General features: G+C 42.2%; 2 protein-coding genes and 1 long non-coding RNA gene across 17 annotated transcripts in view; 1 reads left to right on the plus strand and 2 right to left on the minus strand.

Annotated features, from left to right (window-relative positions):
- LOC139402063 (centriolar coiled-coil protein of 110 kDa-like) lies at positions 1-20,459 on the minus strand. Its single transcript, XM_071146153.1, has 14 exons — positions 20,364-20,459; positions 19,235-19,425; positions 14,126-14,254; positions 8,125-9,394; positions 7,757-7,878; positions 7,047-7,194; positions 6,513-6,622; positions 6,166-6,282; positions 5,869-5,970; positions 5,622-5,738; positions 1,720-1,790; positions 1,474-1,539; positions 249-308; positions 1-88 (listed from the first exon to the last, which is right to left on the minus strand). The coding sequence occupies exons 2-14, from the start codon at positions 19,391-19,393 to the stop codon at positions 1-3; spliced, it is 2,559 nt and encodes an 852-aa protein (XP_071002254.1). The 5' UTR covers positions 19,394-19,425; positions 20,364-20,459.
- Positions 20,460-21,595: 1,136 nt separating this feature from the next.
- LOC139402061 (uncharacterized) lies at positions 21,596-25,904 on the minus strand. The gene is made up of 3 exons (XR_011633195.1): positions 25,814-25,904; positions 22,015-22,050; positions 21,596-21,732 (listed from the first exon to the last, which is right to left on the minus strand). It is a non-coding gene; the product is annotated as an uncharacterized lncRNA (long non-coding RNA).
- Positions 22,926-27,932, plus strand: part of LOC139402060 (SUN domain-containing protein 1-like) — a 50,042-nt gene continuing 45,035 nt past the window's right edge. For 4 of the 15 annotated variants that reach the window (XM_071146140.1, XM_071146146.1, XM_071146144.1 and 1 more), the window contains exon 1: positions 22,959-23,180. The gene's annotated coding sequence lies outside the window, so the exon portion shown is untranslated. Of the gene's footprint in view, positions 23,181-24,356; positions 24,696-27,932 lie in introns of those variants that run through there. The other 11 variants (XM_071146131.1, XM_071146133.1, XM_071146134.1 and 8 more) reach the window with 6 other exon arrangements.

Below are 27,932 nucleotides of genomic sequence, written 5' to 3' on the forward strand. Positions count from 1 at the left end.
TTAGCCCAGGGAGTTCTGCTTCTTCAGGCTGTCTGAGCGCCTCACTCTGTCCTCCGGGGTATTTCTGTACCAGCTCCTGACACACAGACTTAGATTGACAGACAGAGAGAGGGGAGAGATGGGGTGATTTTTATTCATTATAAATTATAGTTGTATTTTTTATTTTGTATGCGTTAAGGAATTAAAGAAGAAGGGCAGAGAAATAAAGAGAGGGGGAGAAGTAGAGAAATGTTGGAGACTGTACTCACCCCTGTCGGTTTAGCTGACCTGGGACAGAGGCATTCTGACCCTGACTTGGCTTCAGGATCCTGAGGGGGAGAGAGAGTGATGAGGTGAGAAATACAGAAAGGGCAGATAGATAGTGTACCACTGACCTGTACTGACACCGAAAACACTTCCCCCTATCTGGAGGATAACTATTTCATATGTACAGCTTTTTTTAATATAGAAAGAAAGTAAGAGATGTGAAGTATAGGAGACAGTAAGATATGTGAAGTATAGGAGACAGTCAGAGATGAGAAGTATAGGAGACAGTAAGATATGTGATGTATAGGAGACAGTAAGATATGTGAAGTATAGGAGACAGTCAGAGATGAGAAGTATAGGAGACAGTCAGAGATGAGAAGTATAGGAGACAGTAAGAGATGAGAAGTATAGGAGACAGTAAGAGATGTGAAGTATAGGAGACAGTCAGAGATGTGAAGTATAGGAGACAGTCAGAGATGTGAAGTATAGGAGACAGTCAGAGATGTGAAGTATAGGAGACAGTAAGAGATGTGAAGTATAGGAGACAGTCAGAGATGTGAAGTATAGGAGACAGTCAGAGATGTGAAGTATAGGATACAGTCAGATATGTGAAGTATAGGAGACAGTCAGATATGTGAAGTATAGGAGACAGTCAGAGATGTGAAGTATAGGAGACAGTCAGAGGTGTGAAGTATAGGAGACAGTCAGAGGTGTGAAGTATAGGAGACAGCCAGATATGTGAAGTATAGGAGACAGTAAGATATGTGGCATATAGGAGAGAGTAAAGAGATGTGAAGTATAGGAGACAGTAAGAGATGTGAAGTATAGGAGACAGTCAGAGATGTGAAGTATAGGAGACAGTAAGATATGTGGCATATAGGAGAGAGTAAAGAGATGTGAAGTATAGGAGACAGTAAGAGATGTGAAGTATAGGAGACAGTAAGATATGTGAAGTATAGGAGACAGTCAGAGATGTGAAGTATAGGAGACAGTCAGAGATGTGAAGTATAGGAGACAGTCAGAGATGTGAAGTATAGGAGGCAGTAAAGAGATGTGAAGTATAGGAGACAGTCAGAGATGTGAAGTATAGGAGACAGTCAGAGATGTGAAGTATAGGAGACAGTAAGAGATGTGAAGTATAGGAGACAGTCAGAGATGTGAAGTATAGGAGACAGTCAGAGCCACTTATGTGCAGTCAGTAGGGGGCAGCACTGTTCTCTACTGTACCTGTTAGTGGGAGGGCTCTTTGGCTTCTTCTGTACTTTCCTGCCTTGTCCTGGAGACTCACCCACCCTGAGAGAACAGAACCATACACATCAGAATAATGATGCTTTTATCTCAATAATGTCAGCCAAATAAATATATTTGTGATATGTTATCATAGTCTGAGCTCATGGTACAAATCTGAATAAGGCATCTGGTTTGATTACAGATCCATCATCTAACCAGTCCCACAGGACTCAACCCCCTCACCTCTTCTTCCTGTCCAGTGACCTCTGTGTGGCAGCAGACAGCACTCTGTCATTAGGACTCCTGGCTTTCTCCTATCGACCACACGCACAGACACACACACACACAGCCAGCAGATTGTCAGATACAGTTACACATCAGAATCATCAACAGTATGTTTTAGGTCAGGGTCTGTATGTTTTAGGCCAGGGTCAGTAAGTTTTAGGCCAGGGTCAGTAAGTTTTAGGCCAGGGTCAGTATGTTTTAGGCCAGGGTAAACATGTTTTTAGCCAGGGTTAGTAAGTATTAGGCCAGGGTCAGTAAGTATTAGGCCAGGGTCAGTAAGTATTAGGCCAGGGTCAGTAAGTATTAGGCCAGGGTCAGTAAGTATTAGGCCAGGGTCAGTAAGTTTTAGGCCAGGGTCAGTAAGTATTAGGCCAGGGTCAGTAAGTATTAGGCCAGGGTCAGTAAGTATTAGGCCAGGGTCAGTAAGTATTAGGCCAGGGTCAGTAAGTATTAGGCCAGGGTCAGTAAGTTTTAGGCCAGGGTCCGTATATTTTAGGCCAGGGTCCGTATGTTTTAGGCCAGGGTCCGTATATTTTAGGCCAGGTCAGTAAGTTTTAGGCCAGGGTCAGTATGTTTTAGGCCAGATTAAACATGTTTTTAGCCAGGGTTAGTAAGTATTAGGCCAGGGTCAGTAAGTATTAGGCCAGGGTCAGTAAGTATTAGGCCAGGGTCAGTAAGTATTAGGCCAGGGTCAGTAAGTATTAGGCCAGGGTCAGTAAGTATTAGGCCAGGGTCAGTAAGTATTAGGCCAGGGTCAGTAAGTTTTAGGCCAGAGTCCGTATGTTTTAGGCCAGGGTCCGTATATTTTAGGCCAGGGTCAGTAAGTTTTAGGCCAGGGTCAGTATGTTTTAGGCCAGGGTCAGTATGTTTTAGGCCAGGGTAAACATGTTTTTAGCCAGGGTTAGTAAGTATTAGGCCAGGGTCAGTAAGTATTAGGCCAGGGTCAGTAAGTATTAGGCCAGGGTCAGTAAGTATTAGGCCAGGGTCAGTAAGTATTAGGCCAGGGTCAGTAAGTATTAGGCCAGGGTCAGTAAGTATTAGGCCAGGGTCAGTAAGTATTAGGCCAGGGTCAGTAAGTATTAGGCCAGGGCCAGTAAGTATTAGGCCAGGGTCAGTAAGTATTAGGCCAGGGTCAGTAAGTATTAGGCTAGGGTAGGTAAGTATTAGGCCAGGGTCAGTAAGTATTAGGCCAGGGTCAGTAAGTATTAGGCCAGGGTAAGTAAGTATTAGGCCAGGGTCAGTAAGTATTAGGCCAGAGTCAGTAAGTATTAGGCCAGGGTCAGTAAGTTTTAGGCCAGGGTCAGTAAGTATTAGGCCAGGGTAAACATGTTTTTAGCCAGGGTTAGTAAGTATTAGGCCAGGGTCAGTAAGTATTAGGCCAGGGTCAGTAAGTATTAGGCCAGGGTCAGTATGTATTAGGCCAGGGTAGGTAAGTATTAGGCCAGGGTCAGTAAGTATTAGGCCAGGGTCAGTAAGTATTAGGCCAGGGTCAGTAAGTATTAGGCCAGGGTCAGTATGTATTAGGCCAGGGTCAGTAAGTATTAGGCCAGGGTCAGACAGAGATTGTGTGACAGATGAATCAAGGTTTTTCCATGCAGCTCATACGTTGACGGACAACAGAGAGGAAGGAGCGTCTTTTGCGTATGTTTTTATCCATCAAAAGTTGAACTAATCTCTACTTTTGATTGATGAAATCAGACGTTTTCATTTGAAGATTTTCTTTCCAAAATGCTACACATCCATTTTAAGAAATGTTTATTGTTTAAAGAAATTATGAAAGAGATTGGTGTGTTTCTTCGCTATCTAATCATGGCATTTAATGACAGACGTGTTATTTGTTTGAAATCTCACTGGATGGTTTCATTTCAGAGACAAATAATAATGTTGTTTTTTTCAAAACACTATTTGGGGTGGCAGGTAGCCTAGTGGTTAGAGACAGGTAGCCTAGTGGTTAGAGACAGGTAGCCTAGTGGTTAGAGACAGGTAGCCTAGTGGTTAGAGGCAGGAAGCCTAGTGGTTAGAGACAGGTAGCCTAGTGGTTAGAGGCAGGTAGTCTAGTGGTTAGAGACAGGTGGCCTAGTGGTTAGAGGCGGGTAGCCTAGTGGTTAGAGACGGGTAGCCTAGTGGTTAGAGACGGGTAGCCTAGTGGTTAGAGACGGGTAGCCTAGTGGTTAGAGACGGGTAGCCTAGTGGTTAGAGACAGGTAGCCTAGTGGTTAGAGACAGGTAGCCTAGTGGTTAGAGACAGGTAGCCTAGTGGTTAGAGGCAGGTAGCCTAGTGGTTAGAGACAGGTAGCCTAGTGGTTAGAGACAGGTAGCCTAGTGGTTAGAGGCAGGTAGCCTAGTGGTTAGAGACGGGTAGCCTAGTGGTTAGAGGCAGGTAGCCTAGTGGTTAGAGACAGGTAGCCTAGTGGTTAGAGACAGGTAGCCTAGTGGTTAGAGACGGGTAGCCTAGTGGTTAGAGACAGGTAGCCTAGTGGTTAGAGACAGGTAGCCTAGTGGTTAGAGACAGGTAGCCTAGTGGTTAGAGACAGGTAGCCTAGTGGTTAGAGACAGGTAGCCTAGTGGTTAGAGACAGGTAGCCTAGTGGTTAGAGACAGGTAGCCTAGTGGTTAGAGACGGGTAGCCTAGTGGTTAGAGGCAGTTAGCTTAGTGGTTAGAGACAGGTAGCCTAGTGGTTAGAGACAGGTAGCCTAGTGGTTAGAGGCAGGTAGCCTAGTGGTTAGAGACAGGTAGCCTAGTGGTTAGAGGCAGGTAGCCTAGTGGTTAGAGACAGGTAGCCTAGTGGTTAGAGACAGGTAGCCTAGTGGTTAGAGACAGGTAGCCTAGTGGTTAGAGACAGGTAGCCTAATGGTTAGAGACAGGTAGCCTAGTGGTTAGAGACATGTAGCCTAGTGGTTAGAGACAGGTAGCCTAGTGGTTAGAGGCAGGTAGCCTAGTGGTTAGAGACAGGTAGCCTAGTGGTTAGAGGCAGGTAGCCTAGTGGTTAGAGGCAGGAAGCCTAGTGGTTAGAGCGTTGGACTAGTAACCGAAAGGTTGCTAGATCGAATCCCCGAGCTGACAAGGTAAAATCTGTCATTCTGCCCCTGAACAAGGCAGTTAACCCGCTGTTCCTAGGCCGTCATTGTAAATAAGAATTTGTTCTTAAATGACTTGCCTGGTTAAATAAAATAATATCCGCCTTACTCTCAGATAATGAATACTGCTAGATTATACACAACCAAATGTAACAAATATATATTTTTTTATAAAGAACTGTACAAGTGATACATTTGTGACATCCAAATGTAAAAACATTTATGAGATCTGTATGTAAAGCATTTACATTTGATATTTTGGTCATTTAGCAGATGCTCTTATCCAGAGTGACTTACAGTTAGTGCCTTCATCTTAAGATAGCTAGTCACAGTCAAATATACAGTATACGAACATTGCATTCCAGTTAAACAATTAATCAATGGATATATAGTGTATAGTATTTTGCAAAAAAAATAATTTTAATACACACTTAAAATCTATGAATTAAAAATTGTGAAGGTACCTAAAAGTTATCATTTGTGGCGAAAAAACACAAATGTGAAAAATTGTGGATATAGCGTTTTGGAAATAAACTCTTAATTTGTCGATGCCAAACTGCAGCCTTAGGGTCTGCTTTAAAAAGTTAAATAATGTTTTGTCTAAGGTCACTTTTCTGAAGGGACTTTACACTTGTTTTTGTGATTTATTACTGTGAGAGTGACAAAGTTTAAGTCCTTCTGTTATGATTGGCCTATTTGTGTGACTGACAGTTAAAAGTCCCACTCAGTGTGTTGTGGTTGGTCCAAGTCTGTGATTGAAAGGTGAAATGTCCAGTCAGGTTACCATTTCTCGTAGCTTCTTCTCTGTGCGGACCTCTCTGTCCAGCTGCAGCAGAGCCAGCCTCTCCTCCAGGGGCATCTCAAAGAAGATGTCATGGATGTCATATCGAGCCGCACGCAACTGAAGGAGGGGACACACATACAATATAATCAATACTCGTAGTCATCCGGTTCCACTTTCTGTGTGTGTGTGTGTGTGTGTGTGTGTGTGTGTTTGTCTCTCTCTCTCTCTCTCTCTCTCTGAGTGTTACCTGTGCCCTGACTCTCTCCTGCAGAGACAGGTCCTGTGCTGAGATGGATCCCCTCTTCTGTGGAGCTTCAGTCTGGAACGAGCAGATGAACTCTTGTGTGTCCTAAAACCATACCATTGAAATGATTAATTAATAAAGGTGATCGTCTTTAAATCAGTCAAAGTCCAATATGACTGTGTTTCAGTTCCATTATGATTCAGTTTCTATTCCCCTACATACCTACACTGTATAGTAGTATATACATCTACACTGTGTATACGTGTGTGTTTCTGTGTGCAGATATAAGAGCGCTCTCACCTGAATGGTCTGGCGCAGCTGTTTCACTTTCTCTGTCTGTAACAGTCTGCGGGTGAGGAAACCACAACTGATGGCTCCCAGACGACACAGCGCCCTCTGCTGTTCAACTGTCACAACCTGAGTGAGGACCAGTAGCATAGTAAGGAATAGACACATGGAAATCAACTTACACTCAGTCAAGAGAAGATTGTATTATATTAAATATATTGTATGATAAAACAATGAAACACACATATACATCGAACATAATTCTGGAAATGGAGACACAAGAGGTAGCACCAACAGTTGGAAACCACACACATATACAGTATGTAGAAGCACACGCATACACACAAACACACAAGCACCTGACTGAGCCTTCCCCGGGGCTTGCTGGCCCCCCAGGTGGGCCCCCACAGGTAGACAGGAGGCTGCATGGAGGGAGAGGGATCACTAGAGCTCAGTGGAGAGGAGAAACCTGGAGAGAGAGAGAGAGAGAGAGAGAGAGGGGAAAGAAACCCTTTACACATTACATTCACACAGAAACAGGTAAATAGGCAATAAACAACTCATGTTACCAAGATGGCTTTACATTTCTGAGACCTACAGGGGAACCATTGTTGTAGTATATACATTTATTGTGTCAACAGTTAGGTCTGTATTTTATCGATGAATTTGCACATAAATAATTAAATACAATATGAAGATGAGAATTAAAAGACAAAATAAATGTACAAGTGGAGGAGAGGTAAAAAACAAACACCCTAAGGGTTTTGTAATGCACCTCCCTATTTCAAATAGTAGAAAAAATAGTAATATTTCCCCATGCTTCAACCCAATGACATCTACCAAGGTGATGGTTTGGGTGTGTGAGTTATTCTTCCATGCCACAGTCCACCTACCCATGCTGTGTACACTGTGTCTAGGTGACCTATCAGTAGCACTCAGGGTGGGGCTAAGGCCAGGGCAGGAAGGGCTGAGTCCACCGTCCCCACTCAGGAGCCGGCCACACCCCTGCTCTCTCAGCCTCTTCCCCTTCTCATCCAGCTCCTAATAAAGACACAGAGAAACACACATATACACACACACACACACACACACACACACACACACACACACACACACACACACACACACACACACACACACACACACACACACACACACACACACACACACACACACACACACACACACACACACACACACACACGAGCGTTGTCCCGTGACGGATGTGTAGTATTGAGGATTGAACAGTCACTTCTCTACAGCAGCCAAACAAAACACTTTGCAAATGCTAACATATTCAAACTTATGGAACTTAAAGCCACATTCTGGGATTCAAAAACACTTGTTTTGGTATACAGCTGAGGGGTGGGGCTAGGGAAATGTAACCCCTCTCAAATTCATACTACACAGAGCTCTAGATGCAAGGACAGACAGGCCATAACATCCAAGAAACAGCTTCCCAAATCCCAGACTGTAGCTTTAAAGTTCAATTCTCTGTGTGACATTCTGTCTGCAGGAATGCTGATAGTTGTGGAAGAATAGTGACAAATGTGGGTTTTGATACATTGAGCAGGGTCAACATGCTATGGTTCCATGTCCTGACCTGACAGAGGCGCTGTTGTTCTCTCTTCTGTTCAGCCATGAGAAGAGACATCTGCAGGGCATGCTCCTCCTCCAGACGCCTCTGCATCTCCTCCAGAGCACTCACACGTCGCTGGGTCTCCTCTGAAACACACAACAAAAAAAGAAAAGACACATAAACGCACGGCCGGTCGTACACATACCACACACACACACACACACACATGCATGAACGCACACACACACACAATTATTTTCAATGATTGCACAAAAAGTAGTGGACTTTACATTCAAGACAAATTAATCACAGAGTACAGACTGCCCTGTAGTTTTCTACATAACACTCTCTTATATCATACACACTACGTTACAACGAGCTCTCTATCTCACCTGTCTTACTGTCCTGCTCCTCTAGGGAAGAGCTGGGTGTGATCCGTCCATCATGGGGCCCCTGAGGCCCCTCAGGATCCAGCCTCATCTGGCAAGGAGAGAGGTCAGGGGTCAAGGGTCTCACGTGGGGCCTTATCAGCGTTGCCGAGGGGTTCTCCACCTCATAGGACTGATTCAGGGGGGCCGCGAGGCTCCTACGGCTCGGGGCAAAACGAGGCACTCCCCCCATGAAGCGCGGGAGCCTCTCCTGGCTGCGGTCCATGCCAGGTCCTGAGGCAGAATGGGAGGAGTGGAGCTGGCTGTCTAGGGTGTGGCAGCGCCGGCGAAACCCGGAGCTGATGATGTCATGATGCCCATGTGAACTGACTGGGCTGCAGCTCTTCTCCTGGACCGGGCTGGTGCCACACTGGCTGCCACGACGACTACTACCGTCACTGACGCCTGACCCCCGTTCCGGTGACCTCATCACCCCTGTCGCCATGACAACAGTGCTCTCCTGGTGCCTCCCCACTAGCCCTCTGGGGATGAGGTCGGCCGAGCCAATGGGGAAGGAGATCATGATGTTACCAGTGGACACTGGACGTGGTCGGTGGCGGTGGGGGCGGGGACTCATGCTGGGTTCAGGGCTGGGCAGGAGGGCGTAAGGGTCGGGGAGGCCAGATGAGAGGCAGCTAAACCGAGAGTCATATGGGTCACACACAGCCTGGTACTGGGCTTGCGCTTGGGCAGGATACTGACTCTGGTGCTGGATGTGGGCCTGGGTCTGAGGTGGGTTTAGCGGACTGTGGCGCAGGCTGTACCCCTTTTCAGGTTTCATCTCTCCCAGAGGACTGCGGCTCTCGTTCTCCTTGTCAGAGAGGCTCTCCGCAGACGTGGTGGAAGTGACCCTGCCGATGACCTTTGACCCCCTCTGGGCCTGCTCTCTCTCCACATACTCCCTCGACCTCCTCAGAAGGCTCTGGAAACTCACATCCTGACCGCCCCCTATCTCGTCCTCTCCCCTCCTCATCTCCTCCTCTACCTCCCACCTCTCCTCCTCTACCTGCTTCTCTCTCTCCTCTTCCCTGTACCCATTCAGGACTATGGGGGACTCAGGTGGAGGGGTGGTGGGCCGATCCGTAATGTGTAGCCCAACCACACCACCCCCCCTGGGTAGCCCAGGGGAGTCTGTCACCAGGGTGTAGCCATTCACTGTCTCAGGTTTTGGGGAAAGGCAATATGGCGGAGTTGGTAGATCCATTTTACCCTCCATCTCTGGTACTTTGTCCACCTGTAGTAAGAGAGGCAGAGAGAAGAGGGGAATTAACACAAATAATCCGATATGGGATGCGTCCAAAAAAGCACCCTTCTCCCTTTATAACAAGCACCCTTTTCCCTTTATAACAAGCACCCTTTTCCCTTTATAACAAGCACCCTTTATAACAAGCACCCTTCTCCCTTTATAACAATCACCCTTCTCCCTTTATAACAAGCACCCTTTTCCCTTTATAACAACCACCCTTTATAACAAGCACCCTTCTCCCTTTATAACAATCACCCTTCTCCCTTTATAACAATCACCCTTCTCCCTTTATAACAATCACCCTTCTCCCTTTATAACAAGCACCTCTTTCCCTTTATAACAAGAACCCTTCTCCCTTTATAACAAGCACCCTTTATAACAAGCACCCTTTTCCCTTTATAACAAGCACCCTTCTCCCTTTATAACAATCACCCTTCTCCCTTTATAACAAGCACCTCTTTCCCTTTATAACAAGAACCCTTCTCCCTTTATAACAAGCACCCTTTATAACAATCACCCTTCTCCCTTTATAACAATCACCCTTTATAACAATCACCCTTCTCCCTTTATAACAAGCACCTCTTTCCCTTTATAACAAGCACCCTTCTCCCTTTATAACAAGCACCCTTTATAACAAGCACCCTTTTCCCTTTATAACAAGCACCCTTTATAACAAGCACCCTTCTCCCTTTATAACAATCACCCTTCTCCCTTTATAACAATCACCCTTCTCCCTTTATAACAATCACCCTTTATAACAATCACCCTTCTCCCTTTATAACAATCACCCTTCTCCCTTTATAACAATCACCCTTCTCCCTTTATAACAATCACCCTTTATAACAATCACCCTTCTCCCTTTATAACAATCACCCTTCTCCCTTTATAACAAGCACCTCTTTCCCTTTATAACAATCACCCATTATAACAATCACCCTTCTCCCTTTATAACAATCACCCTTCTCCCTTTATAACAATCACCCTTCTCCCTTTATAACAATCACCCTTCTCCCTTTATAACAAGCACCCTTTTCCCTTTATAACAAGCACCCTTTATAACAAGCACCCTTTATAACAAGCACCCTTCTCCCTTTATAACAAGCACCTCTTTCCCTTTATAACAAGCACCCTTCTCCCTTTATAACAAGCACCCTTTATAACAAGCACCCTTCTCCCTTTATAACAAGCACCCTTCTCCCTTTATAACAAGCACCTCTTTCCCTTTATAACAAGCACCCTTCTCCCTTTATAACAAGCACCCTTTTCCCTTTATAACAAGCACCCTTTATAACAAGCACCCTTCTCCCTTTATAACAATCACCCTTCTCCCTTTATAACAAGCACCCTTCTCCCTTTATAACAATCACCCTTCTCCCTTTATAACAATCACCCTTCTCCCTTTATAACAATCACCCTTCTCCCTTTATAACAAGCACCCTTTTCCCTTTATAACAAGCACCCTTCTCCCTTTATAACAATCACCCTTCTCCCTTTATAACAATCACCCTTCTCCCTTTATAACAACCACCCTTTATAACAAGCACCTCTTTCCCTTTATAACAATCACCCTTCTCCCTTTATAACAAGCACCTCTTTCCCTTTATAACAATCACCCTTTATAACAAGCACCCTTTATAACAATCACCCTTCTCCCTTTATAACAATCACCCTTTATAACAATCACCCTTCTCCCTTTATAACAAGCACCTCTTTCCCTTTATAACAAGCACCCTTCTCCCTTTATAACAAGCACCCTTTATAACAAGCACCCTTCTCCCTTTATAACAATCACCCTTCTCCCTTTATAACAATCACCCTTCTCCCTTTATAACAATCACCCTTCTCCCTTTATAACAAGCACCCTTCTCCCTTTATAACAATCACCCTTCTCCCTTTATAACAAGCACCCTTCTCCCTTTATAACAATCACCCTTCTCCCTTTATAACAATCACCCTTCTCCCTTTATAACAAGCACCCTTCTCCCTTTATAACAAGCACCTCTTTCCCTTTATAACAAGCACCCTTCTCCCTTTATAACAAGCACCTCTTTCCCTTTATAACAATCACCCTTCTCCCTTTATAACAAGCACCCTTTATAACAAGCACCCTTCTCCCTTTATAACAAGCACCTCTTTCCCTTTATAACAAGCACCCTTCTCCCTTTATAACAAGCACCCTTTATAACAAGCACCCTTCTCCCTTTATAACAAGCACCCTTCTCCCATTATAACTACCCAAGAAGACTCAAGGCTGTAATCGCTACCAAAGGTGCTTCAACAAAGTACTGAGTAAAGGGTCTGAATACTTATGTAAATGTGATTTGCTAACATTACCCCAAAACTATTTTTGCTTTGTCATTATGGGGTATTTGTGTAGATTGTCGATTGTCGAAAATCGATTTAATCCGATTTAGAATAAAGCTGTAACAGAACAAAATGTGGAAAAAGTCAAGAGGTCTGAACACTTTCCTAATGTACTGTATGTGTATATTATGTGTGTGTGAGCAAATCAGTGAGTGTTTGTATGTGTGTTGGAGTATCAGTGTGTGTTTGTATGTGTGTTGGAGTATCAGTGTGTGTTTGTATGTGTGTTGGAGTATCAGTGAGTGTTTGTATGTGTGTGTGTTGTAGTATCAGTGAGTGTTTGTATGTGTGTGGGAGTATCAGTGAGTGTTTGTATGTGTGTGTGTTGTAGTATCAGTGAGTGTTTGTATGTGTGTGTGTTGTAGTATCAGTGAGTGTTTGTATGTGTGTGTGTTGTAGTATCAGTGAGTGTTTGTATGTGTGTGTGTTGTAGTATCAGTGAGTGTTTGTATGTGTGTGGGAGTATCAGTGAGTGTTTGTATGTGTGTGTGTTGTAGTATCAGTGAGTGTTTGTATGTGTGTTGTAGTATCAGTGAGTGTTTGTATGTGTGTTGGAGTATCAGTGAGTGTTTGTATGTGTGTGGGAGTATCAGTGTGTGTTTGTATGTGTGTTGGAGTATCAGTGAGTGTTTGTATGTGTGTTGGAGTATCAGTGAGTGTTTGTATGTGTGTTGGAGTATCAACATGTGTTTGTATGTGTGTTGGAGTATCAGTGAGTGTTTGTATGTGTGTAGGAGTATCAGTGTGTGTTTGTATGTGTGTAGGAGTATCAGTGTGTGTTTGTATGTGTGTTGGAGTATCAGTGTGTGTTTGTATGTGTGTTGGAGTATCAACATGTGTTTGTATGTGTGTTGTAGTATCAGTGAGTGTTTGTATGTGTGTTGGAGTATCAGTGAGTGTTTGTATGTGTGTTGTAGTATCAGTGTGTGTTTGTATGTGTGTTGGAGTATCAGTGTGTGTTTGTATGTGTGTGGGAGTATCAGTGTGTGTTTGTATGTGTGTAGGAGTATCAGTGTGTGTTTGTATGTGTGTTGGAGTATCAGTGTGTGTTTGTATGTGTGTTGGAGTATCAACATGTGTTTGTATGTGTGTTGGAGTATCAGTGAGTGTTTGTATGTGTGTGGGAGTATCAGTGAGTGTTTGTATGTGTGTGTGTTGTAGTATCAGTGAGTGTTTGTATGTGTGTGTGTTGGAGTATCAGTGAGTGTTTGTATGTGTGTTGGAGTATCAGTGAGTGTTTGTATGTGTGTGTGTTGTAGTATCAGTGAGTGTTTGTATGTGTGTCGGAGTATCAGTGAGTGTTTGTATGTGTGTTGGAGTATCAGTGAGTGTTTGTATGTGTGTGGGAGTATCAGTGTGTGTTTGTATGTGTGTTGGAGTATCAGTGTGTGTTTGTGTGTGTGTTGTAGTATCAGTGAGTGTTTGTGTGTGTGTTGTAGTATCAGTGAGTGTTTGTATGTGTGTTGGAGTATCAGTGAGTGTTTGTATGTGTGTTGGAGTATCAGTGTGTGTTTGTATGTGTGTTGGAGTATCAGTGTGTGTTTGTATGTGTGTTGGAGTATCAGTGAGTGTTTGTATGTGTGTTGGAGTATCAACATGTGTTTGTATGTGTGTCGGAGTATCAGTGAGTGTTTGTATGTGTGTTGGAGTATCAGTGAGTGTTTGTATGTGTGTTGGAGTATCAGTGAGTGTTTGTATGTGTGTTGGAGTATCAGTGAGTGTTTGTATGTGTGTTGTAGTATCAGTGTTTGTTTGTATGTGTGTTGGAGTATCAGTGAGTGTTTGTATGTGTGTGGGAGTATCAGTGTGTGTTTGTATGTGTGTGGGAGTATCAGTGTGTGTTTGTATGTGTGTTGGAGTATCAGTGAGTGTTTGTATGTGTGTTGGAGTATCAGTGAGTGTTTGTATGTGTGTTGGAGTATCAGTGTGCGTAGTGTGTAGGGCCCTGTGAGTGTGCATAGTCAGTGCAAAAATAAGAATAAAATAGAAAGCTCAACTCAGATAGTCCGTGTAGCCATTTCGTTAGATAGTGTATTTTGCTGTTCAGAAACCTGTTGGTGTCAGACTTGATGCACCAGTACCGCTTGCCATGCGGAAGCAGAGAGAACAGTCTATGGCAGGGTTCCCCTAGCTGGTGGTTTACTTGGCCCCCAAAATTTCTGAGCAAAAGAAAAAGTTTGTTGAATTTTCATTGTTGGAGATTTTTTTTAAACTGTAAAAACACAAGGAAATCAGCTCCAAGTGATTTTAATATGGGAAATCTGTTCCCACAACCATCCAGATAATCTAGTTGATGATCCTTGGTCTACGGCTTGGGTGGTTGGAGTCTTTGGGAAATGGATGTCTGAGACTGACCTGAGCACTGTCCAGGATGTCCTGAACCCTGGCCAGCAGGCTGCTGCTGCGTAGTGCCTGTCTGTCCACCTCCAGCTGGGCAGCCCTCTGTCTGTACTGGGACATCTCGCTGCGCTGCTCCACACTCAGCTGAGGATGGATCACAATAAACACACACAGTCAGAGAGACACACACACAAACAAGAATACATACAGTGCCTTGCAAAAGTATTCGGCCCCCTTGAACTTTGCGACCTTTTGCCACATTTCAGGCTTCAAACATAAAGATATAAAACTGGATTTTTTTGTGAAGCATCGACAACAAGTGGGACACAATCATGAAGTGGAACGACATTTATTGGATATTTCAAACTTTTTTAACAAATCAAAAACTGAAAAATTGGGCGTGCAAAATTATTCAGCCCCTTTACTTTCAGTGCAGCAAACTCTCTCCAGAAGTTCAGTGAGGATCTCTGAATGATCCAATGTTGACCTAAATTACTAATGATGATAAATACAATCCACCTGTGTGTAATTAAGTCTCCGTATAAATGCACCTGCACTGTGATAGTCTCAGAGGTCCGTTAAAAGCGCAGAGAGCATCATGAAGAACAAGGAACACACCAGGCAGGTCCGAGATACTGTTGTGAAGAAGTTTAAAGCCGGATTTGGATACAAAAAGATTTCCCAAGCTTTAAACCTCCCAAGGAGCACTGTGTAAGCGATAATATTGAAATGGAAGGAGTATCAGACCACTGCAAATCTACCAAGACCTGGCCATCCCTCTAAACTTTCAGCTCATACAAGGAGAAGACTGATCAGAGATGCAGCCAAGAGGCCCATGATCACTCTGGATGAACTGCAGAGATCTACAGCTGAGGTGGGAGACTCTGTCCATAGGACAACAATCAGTCGTATATTGCACAAATCTGGCCTTTATGGAAGAGTGGCAAGAAGAAAGCCATTTCTTAAAGATATCCATAAAAAGTGTTGTTTAAAGTTTGCCACAAGCCACCTGGGAGACACACCAAACATGTGGAAGAAGGTGCTCTGGTCAGATGAAACCAAAATTGAACTTTTTGGCAACAATGCAAAACGTTATGTTTGGCGTAAAAGCAACACAGCTGAACACACCATCCCCACTGTCAAACATGGTGGTGGCAGCATCATGGTTTGGGCCTGCTTTTCTTCAGCAGGGACAGGGAAGATGGTTAAAATTGATGGGAAGATGGATGGAGCCAAATACAGGACCATTCTGGAAGAAAACCTGATGGAGTCTGCAAAAGACCTGAGACTGGGACGGAGATTTGTCTTCCAACAAGACAATTTTCCAAAACATAAAGCAAAATCTACAATGGAATGGTTCAAAAATAAACATATCCAGGTGTTCGAATGGCCAAGTCAAAGTCCAGACATGAATCCAATCGAGAATCTGTGGAAAGAACTGAAAACTGCTGTTCACAAATGCTCTCCATCCAACCTCACTGAGCTCGAGCTGTTTTACAAGGAGGAATGGGAAAACATTTCAGTCTCTCGATGTGCAAAACTGATAGAGACATACCCCAAGCGACTTAAAGCTGTAATCGCAGCAAAAGGTGGCGCTACAAAGTATTAACTTAAGGGGGCTGAATAATTTTGCACGCCCAATTTTTCAGTTTTTGATTTGTTAAAAAAGTTTGAAATATCCAATAAATATCGTTCCACTTCATGATTGTGTCCCACTTGTTGTTGATTCTTCACAAAAAAATACAGTTTTATATCTTTATGTTTGAAACCTGAAATGTGGCAAAAGGTCGCAAAGTTCAAGGGGGCCGAATACTTTCGCAAGGCACTGTACATAGTCAGATAAAGACAAACACAGACAGGCGCGCATGCACCAACACACATTCTCGCCTGGGTCTCTCGGAATCCATGTGACAATGTTTATATTACACTTAGCACATTTTTTTCTATCTAGAACCTCAAAGGGTTCTTCGACTGTTCCTATATGTTACATCTGCTCCTGCCACGCCCTATACTTCTCATCCTGTGTCTCCCTAACCTGCCACCTCTTCCTCTCTCTGTGTGTGTGTGAATGTGTGGTCGGAGACAGGTGTGCTGGAGGCAGACCAGAACCCCACCAGCTGCAACCCGTTCCATAATCAAGACCTCTACAAATACTCATGCCTGCCACTTTCACGGTGCCAGATCGTAACCTCTGTTTTTAGCGGTTTGTACCTGCTTAGATCTTGTTTTCGTGTTATGCCTGTTTTCTCTTACATGACACCGTTTTCCTCTCCGCTACAGTTCTGCACGCTCTGACTCTGGCCCCTGTCTCCAGTCCCACGTCTTGTCATCCTGCTACTCTGTCCTGGACCCCCCCCCCCCCCCCCCCCCCTCTCCGGACCCGCTTACCCAGTCCCAACTCCCCTCGCTCCAGCCTCAGCCGCCGCACCTGGCTTCCTGCAACCCGCCCGAGCTTCCCCTGGCCTGCACCCCATGTTCCCCGTGTGTTCAAATCAATACCTTGGTTACCTCATCCCAGTCTCCTTGTCTGAGTCTGCTCTTGGGTTCACCTGTTCCGCTCCGCGTGACACTATAGGATAACCATTTGAAGAACATTTTGGGTTCCATGTAGAACCTTTTCTACAGAGGGTTCTACATACAACCCAAAAGGATTCTACCTGGAACCAAAAAGGTTTCTCCTATGGGGACAGCTGAAGAACCCTTTTGCAACCCTTTTTTTCTAAGAGTGTAGGGTACTTCTTCCTTAGAACACAACAGTCAAGTTCTGGAATGTGGGACAGAGCCAGAGTAGGCCTAATGACCTTCCCTCTAATCAACTCTCAAATCTCTCTCTCTCAAATCTCTCTCTCTCTCTCCAATTCAAGGGGCTTTATTGGCATGGGAAACGTATGTTTACATTGCCAAATTAAGTTAAATAAACAATAAAAAATGAACAGTCAACATTACACTCAACAAAAGCTCCAAAGGAATAGAGACATTTCAAATGTTATATTATGTCTATATACAGTGTTATAACGATGTTCAAATAGTTAAAGTACATAAGTGAAAATAAATAAACATAAATATAGGTTGTATTTACAATGGTGTTTGTTCTTCACTGGTTGCCCTTTTCTTGTGGCAACAGGTCACAAATCTTGCTGTGGTGATGTATTTTACCTAATAGATATGGGAGTTTATCCAAATTTGATTTATTTTAAAATTCTTTGTGGGTCTGTGTAATCTGAGGGAAGTATGTGTCTCTATGGTCATACATTTGGCAGGAGGAAGTGCAGCTCAGTTTCCACCTCATCTCCTGCACACGTACGCACAGATGCACACACACAAACCCACAAGGCATGCACAAACACACACCCCTCTCTATCCCCACTCTCACAAACATTTCCTTCACACAGCTCCTCCCAGTAAACGTAATCAGGCAGCAGTAAGACAACATGGATCAGACAACACCCCCACCCCGGTGGGGACAAGTAACATTTCTTAGGGGGCATAATGATGCTCTCCTCCCCCTGGCAAAGAGGGATACTTTTTCCAATAAAACTAAGTTCATGAAGTGGTCATACATTGATCCAGACTGATGCTAATATTGAGTTTTATTGGTAAGATGTGTGTGTCATATCCAGCGATGACTAAAAGGGCAATCTGTAGTTGCATGAATTTTTGGACTTAAATTAATTATATGTACCTATTGTTTCTTGAAGAATATAACTTATGAGTTTAGTTCAACTGTAGTACTCCATCAGAACCCCCAAAATAAGCTTGTTTGACTCCAATGTTTGTAAACAAAGTAAAAGTAAACAAACACTATATAGCCTCAAAACATAGTTAAAACTACACTGTTTATATCATGGATGGTCAGCCACGTCTGTCTATGAATTTGAGTGGTTACATTTCTCAAGCCCCATCCCCATATTTTTACCAAAACAGGGACAGGGAATATGCTTTGAACCATTGATTGCCCCTTCAATACTCTGTGATTTAACAAAATAAACAATGACGTGTTTTTTATGGTGACTCTTTCTCTAAGACATGTGAATTACAAAATGTTTAAGCCAGATATTTGTTGTGTGTGTGTGGGCATAATGGTGTGTGTCCACTCAATGCCCATTGCTCACAATGCCACATTGTAAACCAAAGGATCATTGCATTTGGTTACCATGCAACTTGAGAGTTACAAAACCCCAGACAGGAGAATACCCACACATACACAAACTCTCCTGGGGAACCATGTTGTTGTCATGGGAGAAAACAAAGTCAACCCCATCCCAACAAACTACGCTCACTGGGCTGAATCCTAATTGGATATAAGTATGCTTAACTTAACTCAAACATTTGTGCACCTTTTATGCAGAAGGTTGGAATTACATGCATGGATAATAACTATGATTAGGATTTAGCCCACAATATATACAATGTACTTAAGGGATAATCAACAAGAGGCATGAGTCCTATGGACAATAATGAATGACGTGGAAGGTGTGTTCCACGACGCACTAGCGGAGTGGGACTGACCTTCCAAGGAGTGACATTATTTTTCTTAGAACGCATAGCACCTTGTTAATTATCCCTTTTATCCCATGGCTATAATTGAACACATTTGCCACTTGAAATGTATTCATTTGCAGGTACAAATGGGTTCAACATTCACTGAAGTAGATAGCAAGTTTACTAGACAGCTACCGTAGTTGCTTTGGTAACCAAGCAAACAGCCTTGCTAGTTTAGCTAACCAAACCATCAGTCCTAGCTTGATATTATGAACATCGAAATCAACAATGCCAATAATGATTTACATTTCAAAGAGCTTGTAAGAACTGAAGGCATTGAATTCTACCGTGCTGATATACTGTTCATTATAGGGAAATAATGCACGCTCTAGAATGTCTTTCAAGACAATCAGAAAGGAGTTTTCAACAATTCCATGGTATACATCTACAGTACATCCAACGCTGGGGAGGAATTGGAAAAAAAGACACTGTAATATCCTGGAATTCACAAACAGAAAAACACATTTTAACATGTTAACATGTTTTCACTTTGATACAACTCCATTCCACCCCTGACCTTATGTTATATCTATGTCTATACAGCTCTCTGCACCTGCCCTTTCCCCCAGAATATGTCCTTACCAAGGGGGAGAGCACAGCCCTTCCATGGAAGTGGATGAAGGAGAGAGCTTCCACAGGACCAGTTGGCTCACAACCTGTCTGTTGGCCTTGGCTCTTCCCCTGGCTCTCCATCTGCAGTCTGGCCAGGCTCCGCAGACAGAAGTCCTCGTAACTCTCCATGTCCTTGTTTGGGCTCCAGCCTCTCAAAACGGCTGCTTACAACAGAGACACAGTCAGAAGAACAGTCATGAAGCGGTACAGTAGCCAACGACAGAGGGTATTTGACAAGACACTGGAGCCAGGTGATCAAGCCTGTAGGCTAAATGTCAACACAACAAGAAGCTCTGCAGTGTGTGTGAACCATGAAGGCCTGAGGTTAGGCACTATCTGCTGTCAAGCTATGAACAACTGGAAGAGCCAGACAAACAAACACAAGGAGGGCTCTGTCTTTAGTCACTGTATATCTCACACAATCATCACATTCCACTCATGCTATTCTATTCTGAGAGGCATGATGAAGAATCATGTTTCTGATCAATGTGATTGCTTTTAAGGGAATGCTTGTCAGCAAAGACAATGAAGGTGCACACGCACGCAAGCACACACATACACAATATTTGATTTAAACCTGTAGTTAACCCACATTGATTGAGAATGAATGAGATCCTCATTATGAAATAATTAAGCAGCCGGATTGAATGCCCCACTGACCCAATATCTCGACCAGAATAAGTATGGTCAGATAATTACCGCAACACCAGTTCCATTTTCCTGATAATGTGGTTATTTCATGGATGAATAGATGTAATGAAAAGTAACCTGGGTCAGTGTGTGAATATCCTGTTTTATTATTGGTTCCCCCAGAGTAGGTAAATAACAGCCACGGCTAGTGGAAGACACAGTAGCATGTACGGTGTTATAGTCCACTCATTAACGTTACATGGCATGATACAAATTACAGTCAAGCGCATCTAGCCTACACTTTGATACATTGTAGCAGAATAGTCTGGCTGGCAAACAGTGCATCCTCAATACAATTTGCGGCATGGTAATAGTATTTGACTCGTGAAGCAAGCCATGCTTCTACAGCTGTGCCCAGCAGTGGCTGACTGACAGCGGGTTTTGTCCGTGCCCATCCCTCTCCTCTTACCCTGATTTTCTAGCGTGACATCCACAACCAATGACTCCGTGTATCTCTTTTCTTCCCCTAAATACAAAGTTTAAGACAAATGAATATCTCCTGGCGTCGTTTGTCTTATGGTTTCTGTTGCTTAAGGAATTTCAGAATCGTGAATTTCTCTTTTCTGTTTCAGGTTTGCCTCAAATGGTCCTCATCACATCGACCTCTTCCGGTCGCAACAGCGCCTCCTAGCAACATAATTTAGGCCCAGTTCCATTTCTATCCCCAGCACCTTCATTTCCCCTAGCCTCAGCCTCCAATGTTGAAAGGTGTAATATGATTTTAATAAGAAGCAATATGATGATGGAGCCACCAGGCCTAAATTGAGCCCAAATAGGAAATCCTGTCATTTCCTTTTTGCAATAGACACCAAAGGGGAAGATCATAAATAGGCATTTGGGACGGAAATGGAACATCATAATTGTATTTTTTTTAATTTTATTTAAAAATATATATTTTTTAAATTAACAAATATCACCAAACAAAAGAGGAATAGTCACATGAAAATAAGCATACAAACAAACTATTTACGTTGCTAGGAATCCTAAACAAACAAATCATATTAATAATACAAGTTTTAAACGCCTTTTTGTTTTTAATTTTAGTTAAAGTAGTGCCATAATGTTTAAACTCATTTATGAAGTGAAATAAGTTCGGTTTTTGAATTAGACCATTTGCATTTGTGAATATGAAATTTACCTAGTATTATTAGCAGTTGAATTAAATATACTACATCTTTATCTATGTCACAATTTCTGAAATAAATCATTATTCAGTCATCATAATGATCTCTTGAATCTGTAAAAGTATTACATGACTCACATTTAAATTGAGTGATTTGACAATGTAATTTACAAATGAAAGCAAATTTGAAATAGTGTATGATGCATAATCAATAATATCCAATTCAAATTCATATAATTCAATCCAACTGTGTTATTTCTTAGCTTATTCAGATATGGATTTTGTATGAGACAGAGAGAAACGCAATATGGATGTTTCTGGAAAAGGGCAGATGGCTGAACACTTGATTCCATTAAGATAATAGTTGTCACATCCTTTATCAATATATTGCATTAGTGGGTGAACCTACATTGTCAGTTCAGTATGGCAGAAATTACAATAACATACAACAACATGATATTGAGAAATATCTTTATCTTTATTCTAAGATCATTTTGGAGATCAAATAAACAGAGTTGGTACAGTTGAACATAGTTACATTAAAATGTGTTCAGTGGGGATTTTAGCATCTATATCTTGGTACACAGCACCACTGACTAGCTTCTCAATAACATCCCGTCTGGACTCTGCTGTGTCTTTCTTCTGCTCTCAATTTCTGGAAGAAGAAAAAAAGAGCATGAATCAATGATTCTAATAACTCTATTTCTATATCTGAGGATCAAGCAAATGCCTTCTGTTGTCACACTGTGGTTAAATGTAGCAAGAGTGTAGCAACAGTGCCTGGTCTGATACTCTTCAATGTAGCAAGAGTGTAGCAACAATGCCTGGTCTGATGCTCTTCAATGTAGCAAGAGAGCAACAGCAATGCCAACCATGACTGTCTACTAGTCCTCTTGAACACACTTCACGTGAATGAAAACAGGTATATCAATCCTACCTTGGGCTGTAGTCAAGCAACTCTCACAATAGGTATCTGCAGAAAGAGAGCACAAATACATAAGAGCCATATACAGTCCAGTACTAGATGTTAGTAGGTAATCATTATTTTTTTTTTAAATCAGCAAATGGACTTGTCAGAAGACACATTTTTAACAAAGGTGTGTAGACTACTTACAGTGATCCACATCGTCAGGCTGTACAGCAAGCAACTCAAACAAACACAAAGTGCAACAAGTTCCTCATACTGTGTAGCAAATTGTCTATAATCCTGTCAAAAGTGATCCTATCTTATACAAGAGTGTGATAGTTGTACTCACACAACCTACGCAACGTTCTAGTCATGTGACCTCAGGTCGGTAACAAGAAACAATAGGATCAGCATCACCTACATTCCTCATATGACATGTGGCCTGCCCTACATATTTTATCTCATAGTAGGCTAGAAAGTTTCCTCCACAAGTCTTTCCATTGTCATATAACACAAATGGATTCACAAAACACAATTATTTACTCTGTAGAACTGGTTGTCTAGCCTACCTCTTCAAGGGATGATGTGCTGATCGTTTTTTTTTTTGCTGTCATAGGATAGGATACAGTGCACTCTCTACTGTTGGTCTAAATGATATCACAGTATGCCTATATTGGCCAGTTTAAAATGAGTACGATTTTATATTAAGGTACTCTTTATAAACAGTGTATAACGGATATGTAATTGGGTTATAAGTTACAGGTAGTTAATTAGTGTATAGATAACAATCTATGTATAAAAAACGTATTGTTATTTACAACAACAACAACAAAAAAACTGTGTTGACAGAGACGAAAAAGAGATGCTTAAACCGTCCAGCAAGCAGCGCTACAGCTCTGGCTGCACGCTGCTTCATACAGCTACTATATATGGGCATTTTTACCTAAAAAGGATTGTGATTTGAAACGCTTATTGCTCTCCTCCATGTGATGTCAGTTTGAGCAGCGGAAAATATTACTGTGCCAGTCGGGGAAAGGGCAAACCGAACGTTAGCTACTTTTTAGGCAGGCTTGCCATGCACTGACTTGGTAGCAACATTTAACTTCCTTGAACTGATTTTGGTGGATAACTGAACAGCCAGACAGACCGTCGTTCATCTTCACAACAACCTGTGGATTTGACAACCAGCGCCGAGTGTAAGTTACAGTAAACGTGAACTGTTTTAGAAATAGTCCCACATTCAGACTAGTGGTGTCTACTACCAGTAACTTGTTATATGGGACGTGCGAAATGTATGCATAAGTGTTAGATTATACGTGCAACTAGTGATGTACTTAGAAAACAGAAAAGTAACGTTAGAATACGAGAAGGTATGACGTAAGCTAGCTAGCTACTTAGCTAGCACATCAAGGCTGCACGACCAACCACCACCATGGTTGCATGCACTTGATTTCTTTCTCCTGATTTCGTAATTATTGACCAGTGCACTAATTATCTAAACTGGAACGGTGTGTGCATCATTGACGTTTATGTTGACAGGGTAGCTAACTACAATATGTTTTTCTCATCTCCAGCTGAACTAGATTTACTTTGAATCCAAAATCTCGCGGTAACCCTGTCTACTGCGTCACCTGTTTTCTTCTTTGTGTTTTTTTGGCGGATCGCAACCAACTAACAGCTGCATATACTGCCAGCTACTGTACTGGAGTGTGAGGCCGGTCACTACCAGGCTATACCACGATGTTCTTTTATTAATAACTAACCCATAATTTTGAACAAAAACTACTCTTTCAGTCGGATTTAAATGTCTATTCAGAGCCCAGCTCAGGAACCTCTTAATTCAGTATTCCTTGTAAAATTTCTGCTGTAAAGTCCTGGAGATCCAGAAATATATTTGCCCCCTTCACAATGATGTCTAACTTCTTAGATTTCTTTGTTGATTTTTTAAATTAGTTTGAGTAGTGCAATGTCACTTGTGCTATATACGCATCAAAGTCCACCTTCTTCACTGTTAGTGTGTCGGGAACCTTCTCCTGCATGGCATTCACTGCAGTCTGTGGGACATCCACTACCATCTCATATCTCTTCACTCCTTCAGCTATTTTTGTATAAGAGCCCTAGACATATAGGTATTGAGCTCTTTTAGTCCTGTGACAAAAACATAGTGATTTATTTTTTGGTGTATTCTGTACCTCCAGTATTTGTACTCAGTGATTTTGATTGATTTGATACAAAATCATATTCAGTGTTACGCTATAGTTTATCAGTATATCTATTATACTTGGATCACTACTCCCAGTTCAACTCTCATCCGATGGGAGAAGTTACAGTAGTGGTGGGATGTAGCAATTTCATTTTACTCCAATAGATTCAGTGTGCGCCATAAACTGACAATAGCGGGTCTGGGAGTGGGAGGAACATCTCTGCTGCGATCCTTCTTGCTTTGTTACGTCTGGGAAGCCATTTTGGAATTCTGCTTGTAGTGCCTGATAATTACGTACACATACACACTGTCAACTTGCAAACTTTTGTGTATGTTCACGGATAAATATTATTTTGGTATCTGGGTTAGGATCATCGAACGCACCATACCTGGAATAGACGCCTCGACATGCGGTGTGAAGTTAACGCATCTTGCAAGACAGAAATGTGTGGATCTTTTTCAACTGGATTACGCTCATAAGAATAACAGATGGACTCTTATCTGACGGGCAAGTAGAAGTTACACGCGATATTATTGGAATTATGTTTTATCTTCCGTTTTTTTTAGTAGTCATAAAATGTCATTTAATATAAATTAACGGGCATTTATTTCCCAGTTTGTAGTGCTCTGGCTCCTTTCTCCGGAATTCTGTTTTGACAGCGAACAGAACCTCGGGCCTGTTTCATTATTTCAAATGTTAACTGCGACCTTAGGCTCAAACGTTTGCTTTAACCCTCAGTATCCTCGCAATGAGAGCCCACGTTTGATATGTATGTTATAAACGCAACGTTAATGTCAGTGCATGGACGGGTGTCTGCGTTGTTTAAATATTGCCTTCTAAAATTAGCATTAGGCAATACGAGACTCGCGGAGTTTGAGTCACTTGGACATGCATTCATATTTGTAATTTGGGCATTTGCTGCTCCAATTGCACACATTGAAATGGAAGTACAAATTTTGACATATCCAAAACCCGACGTGCAGAATCAACAATTCGATATCGTTTTTTGTTTTACCTAGCTCGTCACCTACTGTTTTGTGAAAAGAAGATCGTTTTACAAAAAAAAACATGCATGTTGTGAAAGTGGCAATTTTAGAAATGTTTCTATAGAGCTCCACAGTGGAGGTGTCATAATACCGATAAAACCTAGTGGTCAAACAGGGAAATGGTGCCAATCGTTTTTCCACCATTCATTTTTCCATTGGGGATTTTAGAATCACTTAAGGGCTGTAGCTGTGTTCGAATACCCATACTGTATACTTAATGAGTATATACTACGTACTATTAGTTAATTTTAGTATACTGTAAACAAACTGTCGTTTCAGTTGAGTGCTCCTGAACTTGATGTTGCGATGCAACCTCTTGCTAGCTTGTTAGCATAACCAATGACTAGCTAAACATTTTACGATTTCGGGTAAATATACCACTTAGCTAAGAATGATGTGAATAACCAAGTCAACGTTGGGTAGTTAGTTAATATACTGCCTGGCAAGTTTGATGTATTAGTAGCCAACTAACATCCGGTAACTAGCTTACATACTGCTCTAATGCTATGTGGTTCGTAAGGATAGCGTAGCTAACAAATTGTCAGCCAACATAACGTAACTTATGTGAAAAGTTATTACCTGATTACATTGCTTAACATTTTCTTAACATCTGTCATAATTAGTTCAAGCAATGAATTTGTATCCGCTCTCATCGGACTTTGGCTGCATGTTTTACACCATTTTCTTCTAATCTTAAAAATGATCAAGCCACAGCCATTTCCTGAAGAATGGCATTATGGGCTGTAAAAACACAGAAACAGTGTCCACTGCGTGTATACTTTGTATTTTGGCGAATTATTTTACGGGAACTTTTGGCATGTTAACTATATCCATACTATGACCAATAAGCATACAATATACTCAATTTGCTTCACAAATAGTGAGGTTAGTATGAGTATTCAAACACAGCTTGTGTTTCATGTAGGCATGACGTTTTGATAACCATGTAAATCTCTCCCGGACAAGGTGACTTTCTTAAATCTAAACTATTGGTACCATTTCCCTGTTTGACCGCTCGGTTTTATGGGTATTATGACTCATACTGTGGTTCTCTATAGCAGGGGTTCCCAAACTTGGTCCTGCCCCCCTCCGTGCACGTTTTGTTTTTTGCCCAAGCACTACACTGCTGATTCTAATAATCAAAGCTTGGTGATGAGTTGGTTATTTAAGTTTGGGAAACCCTGCTCTATTTTGTGTGTGTGTGTGTATGTGTGTGTGTGTGCGGGCTAGTGAGTGTGCCTGTGCTGTTTGTGTTCAGCCTGTCTCTCGAGTATAAGTTCATAGGTCGTGCCCTTTGCAAGATTTTACAAGCTAAGGCTGGGGAGGGTTTTGATGAGAAAGGATACAGGTTTTTTCAGATTTGACATTTCGTAGCAGGTTAGGAGAATTTACGCAGCAGATTAGGATAGTTAATCTAGCAGGTTAGGATAATTAAATTAAGGTTATAAATAGTCCGGTTTAGCTCAAATTAAAATAATAATAATAATAAACTTTTATGTGAATTTGACAAAAGCTGAATCCTTTCTAGCCATGACCCCTGGGAAGATGGCTTGTAAAAGCAAAAATGGAGGATGACCAATTGCTCTTTTATGGTGGTTGTGATACATTGGATGGCAGTTGAAACATGTTTCTAAAGTTGGTTTCCATCTCAGCTCTGCAATCTCAAAATAATTCAGTTTTGAACACACAGGAGAGCTTATATTGTTATTTTCCTGAACTTGGAATGTCCAGTAACTTCTGCATCCTGAAGGATTGCCAACAACAGGCCACCAATCCAACCGACTAATCCTGGCAGAATTAAAGACGCCACATGGGTTTTCATGATTATTAATCCCTGTTTTGGGCCTTTGGATTTACAAATAGATTTGACCTGTGGTTAAGATTACCAGGCAGTAGTCCCTCTGATTTGGCAGATTTGGGGGAATGCCATCTGTCCCCTCTATAGTGCTCGCTCTTATTTAGTACAACCTCTATAATAGTATATTGTAGGTAGCAGGGGTGCTTCCTTAGCTACTGTAGTATCAGCACACCTCAGGGTTTGTTGTAGGAAGATATGGCGTGGGTAGTATTGAAGGGCCATCCTACTGTAGTATCAGCACAGCTCAGGGTTTGTTGTAGGAAGATATGGCATGGGTAGTATTGAATGGCCATCCTACTGTAGTATCAGCACAGCTCAGGGTTTGTTGTAGGAAGATATGGCGTGGGTAGTATTGCAGGGCCATCCTACTGTAAGTTATCAGCGGAAGTGGAGTCATTGAAACCAAACCCGCTGCATTATGTAACCATTGAATTCTGTGCATATTTGAGAGGCAACCGTTCCATTGCTGTTTGAGTTTACTTCAAGGCTAGATGTTGTAGATCCATAGTTAAAATCAATACATTAGTGTTTCAGCTCCATTTATTGATTTCCCTCTGTTTTGAATAGACTAAACGAATCACCACATCCAAATTCATCCCTGTCATGTTCCCTATATAGTACCTGTTAGGTTACTATATATTTGACTGAGGGTTTGAACAGGTTTCATGTTAGCCCTCTCCTGACCCTTCACGGGGTCATGTTCAATTGAGTAGCTTATAGATTGCTGTGTCCCAAGCTTGCCATCTTCCTGGTGTTGCTTCTGGGAGTGTGCAGGGCTCACAATGTTGTAGACAGAAATGTAGGCTAATGTATAGAACTGGCAAAATTCCCACAATTATG

The sequence above is a fragment of the Oncorhynchus clarkii genome, unplaced genomic scaffold (assembly GCF_045791955.1).
Source record: "Oncorhynchus clarkii lewisi isolate Uvic-CL-2024 unplaced genomic scaffold, UVic_Ocla_1.0 unplaced_contig_586_pilon_pilon, whole genome shotgun sequence".
NCBI classification, from domain to species: Eukaryota; Metazoa; Chordata; class Actinopteri; order Salmoniformes; family Salmonidae; genus Oncorhynchus; species Oncorhynchus clarkii.

What these genes read in the sequence shown, in the direction of transcription:
- LOC139402063 (XM_071146153.1), bottom strand. Translation starts at nt 19,393, where the DNA reads ATGGAGAGTTACGAGGACTTCTGTCTGCGGAGCCTGGCCAGACTGCAG. An exon ending in ACATCCTGGACAGTGCTCAG is followed by an intron (nt 9,395 to 14,125) that starts GTCAGTCTCAGA and finishes CTCTTACTACAG; the next exon opens with GTGGACAAAGTACCAGAGAT. An exon ending in ACACAGTGTACACAGCATGG is followed by an intron (nt 6,623 to 7,046) that starts GTAGGTGGACTG and finishes CTCTCTCTCCAG; the next exon opens with GTTTCTCCTCTCCACTGAGC.